Source organism: Echinops telfairi, unplaced genomic scaffold (assembly GCF_000313985.2).
Source record: "Echinops telfairi isolate 266 unplaced genomic scaffold, ASM31398v2 ScPeMD7_7457;HRSCAF=8495, whole genome shotgun sequence".
Taxonomy (NCBI): Eukaryota; Metazoa; Chordata; class Mammalia; order Afrosoricida; family Tenrecidae; genus Echinops; species Echinops telfairi.
In genome coordinates this window covers 5960146-5963109 of record NW_022111357.1, presented here as the reverse complement: position 1 = coordinate 5963109, position 2964 = coordinate 5960146, and the positions used below count along the sequence as shown (strand labels likewise).

Genomic DNA, 2964 nt, shown 5'->3' with positions numbered 1-2964 from the left:
TACACAGCAGGGTCCCTCTGCAGGACAGTATGGGGGGGCTGGTGCTCCTGAAGATGAGGGTCCCCCACCGCAAACAGGAACACTGCAGGAGGCAGCGCCTAGAGAGCACCTGGCCGGAGACCCCTAACCCTGTCAACGATGGGAGCTCCTCAGTCTCCCCAGCACCCCCAGACTCAAATGAGCTGGAGCAGGGAGCAGGAGATGGGGGCGCAGGGTGGGTGGGAGGGACCCCAAGGAGAGAGAAGCTGCTGCTGGCAGGCTGAGGCCAAGGCACTGCTGTGAGCTCCCCGAGGACACACTGCCTTCCCAGACTCCACTCCTCCGGCGCCCCAGGTCCTTCTGGTCTGCTGAAAATTCCACCACCCTCCAAGGGCCTGTTCAACTGATACCTCAGCCACGAGCCCCTCTAGTACCTCTCCACACCCACACAGCACCGTCCACCCTGCAGCCAGCTCACCACGGCCCCCTCTCCCCTTTGGGACCGGCGTTCCATCTGAAGACCCCCTCTTTACTTCGTGGGGCCTGAGCCCTTCTCCGGCCTAGTCTAAACTCTCCAGAGGCAGCCTCTTTCTCACCCACTCCTTTTACCCACCCCTGGTCTCTTGCTCAGCCCAGCCCAACCACACACAGTCAAAATCAGCCTGGGCACCTCACGGGAGTGTGGCCAGGCCCAGGGTCCTGAAAGCCCCAGGCTCAGGAGCACCTGTGCTTCCCGCAGGCTCCGCGCCGCACTCTGGCACGCCGGAAGCCAAAGGGCCGCTGCCCTGCAGAAGGAATTAGTAGCAGAGGAGTCCTCGGGCAGCCTTAGGGAAGACCGTTGGTGCACGGGGTGAGGCCGAGCCAGCCTTTTATCCCTGGATCCGGAATGGGAGCGATCCAAGTTCTGAGCCCAGCTCTGACGCTTGATGCCTCGCTGGGACTCAAGTTTTCCATCTGTGCAATAGGGAGCTGGACCACCCCGTTCGCAAGAGAGGATGCAGTGCTGAAGGTCTCCTCGTCACCATCCCCCAAGGCTGGAAAGCAAGGCTCTGCGGCCTCCAAGGAGGCAGCACCTCTGGTCATGCTCCTCCCAGGGTGCCCCCCAGCGAGTCTGCCATAGGAATGTATCGGGAGGCCTGGTGGGGCCCAGGTGAGCACCAGCACTTCCGCCCTCACCCTGAGCTGCCAGCCAAGAGAGGGTGAAGCAGAACTCAGCTCCTGTCTCAGGGCCCTCAGGGTCCAGCCCTGAGCGCAGCATCCCTCTGCCGGCCTGGAGAGTCCAGGTAGGCCCCAGCCCAGGCCCAGGCCACTAGGACCCAATCCCTCAGTCCTGCTTCTCAGACCTAGACCTCCAGGTAGCTGCGGTCACTGTTTCTCAGTGGGTCTGCTGAGAAAGGGGCATCCGTGGGGGCCGGTGCCGTAGGGGTCGAAGACCGAGGCCCGTGAGCAGGGTGAGGCACACCTACGTGCCCCTCTCAACCCTGCCCCATCTCCTCTCAGGCCTTGGGCTTCCTCATGCTGTCTTCTTAGTGGGGGGGGGGGCCCCAGGAATCAGCTTTTTCCCAGGCAGGAAGAGAAGGTGGGCATGCTGGCACCAATCCAGCTGAGGCATCCAGGTGGGGAGGTGAGGATCAGACAGTAAAATGGGGGGACACTGTGGCCCCCAACAAGCTCTGGGCCCCAGTGGAGAAGAGAGCTCTCGCTCTTGAGTGGGCGGGGCCAGGGGTCGGGGGACCGCCCCCCCCCAAGTCCTGGCCACTCACACCTGTACCCCCTGGCCCTGCAGCTGCAGAACTCGTGCCCGCAGGGTGCTGATCCCGCTGAGGAGAGCCTCCTGATGGTCAGCTGACGTGATGCCCAGGCTCACCAGGTCCCTGCAAACAAGGGCTGCTCAGCCCAGGCCCGGCCATGGATGATGCCCCCCAGGAAGCCCCCTCCTCCTCCAAACCGGGAAGGGCCTCGAATCAGGGCAGACGGGGCTTCCCATATGGGCTGAGAACACCAGTGGGCCCCTGGTCCCCTACCCCAGGTTGTGACCTGAGGTCCTTAGACTCACTGAGCAGTCATCGCGGCCACCGCCTCCAGGCTCCCGTAGCCAGCTGCAGCAAAGCTGTCCTTATAGCGGCCAAGGTCCAGGGCCTCCAGCCATGCACCCACGGAGACGAAGGTGGGGAAGGTGGAGAAGGCACGGTCCGCCAGGGGGGTGGGAGGCCTGGGGTCAGAGGAGCTGGGGTGAGTCGGTGGCAGGCGTCTGGCCCTTAGGCCTGGGGACCCTCTGGAGCTGAAGAAGAACAGGAGGAGGGGAGGGCAAGCAAGGCCCAGGGCCATGCCAGCTCACACGGGGCGGGCAGCCCGGAGCAGGTGAGGGTTACGAGGTACTCAGGGCAGTGGCAAGTGGCAGCTCGAGGGAGCAGGACTGTTGGGACCAGGCTGGCACTGGCACACGCCTGGCCTTGGCAGGGAGGTTGTCCATGTTCGAGACGACGGACATGAATTTCACTTATTTTTATTTACCGCCACTGCCAATTGTCTTAGGGTTCTTACCATACGTGGTGACTGAGGCGGTGCGCCTGTGTCCCTGGGGCACAAGGGACAAAAGCTGGTGAAGTAGACACGGGGTAGGGGGAGGTGTTTCCACCTATGTGGGGGCAGGGCGGCAGGCCGTGGACAGTGAGAGGTTGGCTATCGCAGGCATGCAGCTGGGAATAGGGGAGGCCGGTCGTACCTGGGACAGGTGGTCGTGGCATACTTGGGGGGCTCGGGGTCCTGCACCATCTTGCCGAGGGTGTTGTGGATCTGGGAGAACCTGGGCCGCTCACCCGGGTCCTTCTGCCAGCAGTCCAGCATCAGGCGGTGCAGCGGGGAGGGGCAGCTCCTGGGGGGCGGCAGCCGGAAGCCGTCCTCCACTGCCTTGATCACCTGGGACAGGGGTGGGGAGCGGGAAGAGGGTTCAGCTCCCCACACCACACGGACACACACACACAC

At 63.7% G+C, this 2964-nt stretch overlaps 1 protein-coding gene across 1 annotated transcript in view; it reads right to left on the bottom strand.

Moving 5' to 3' along the window:
- Positions 1–732: 732 nt before the first annotated feature.
- EPHA10 (EPH receptor A10) overlaps positions 733–2964 on the bottom strand; it is a 38287-nt gene continuing 36055 nt past the window's right edge. Inside the window, exons 15-17 of the mRNA XM_045298903.1 lie at positions 2705–2898; positions 2036–2191; positions 733–1853 (exon numbers count right to left, since the gene is read on the bottom strand). Coding sequence (XP_045154838.1) covers positions 1739–1853; positions 2036–2191; positions 2705–2898 — 465 coding nt within the window. The 3' untranslated portion in view covers positions 733–1738. The remainder of the gene's footprint in view (positions 1854–2035; positions 2192–2704; positions 2899–2964) is intronic.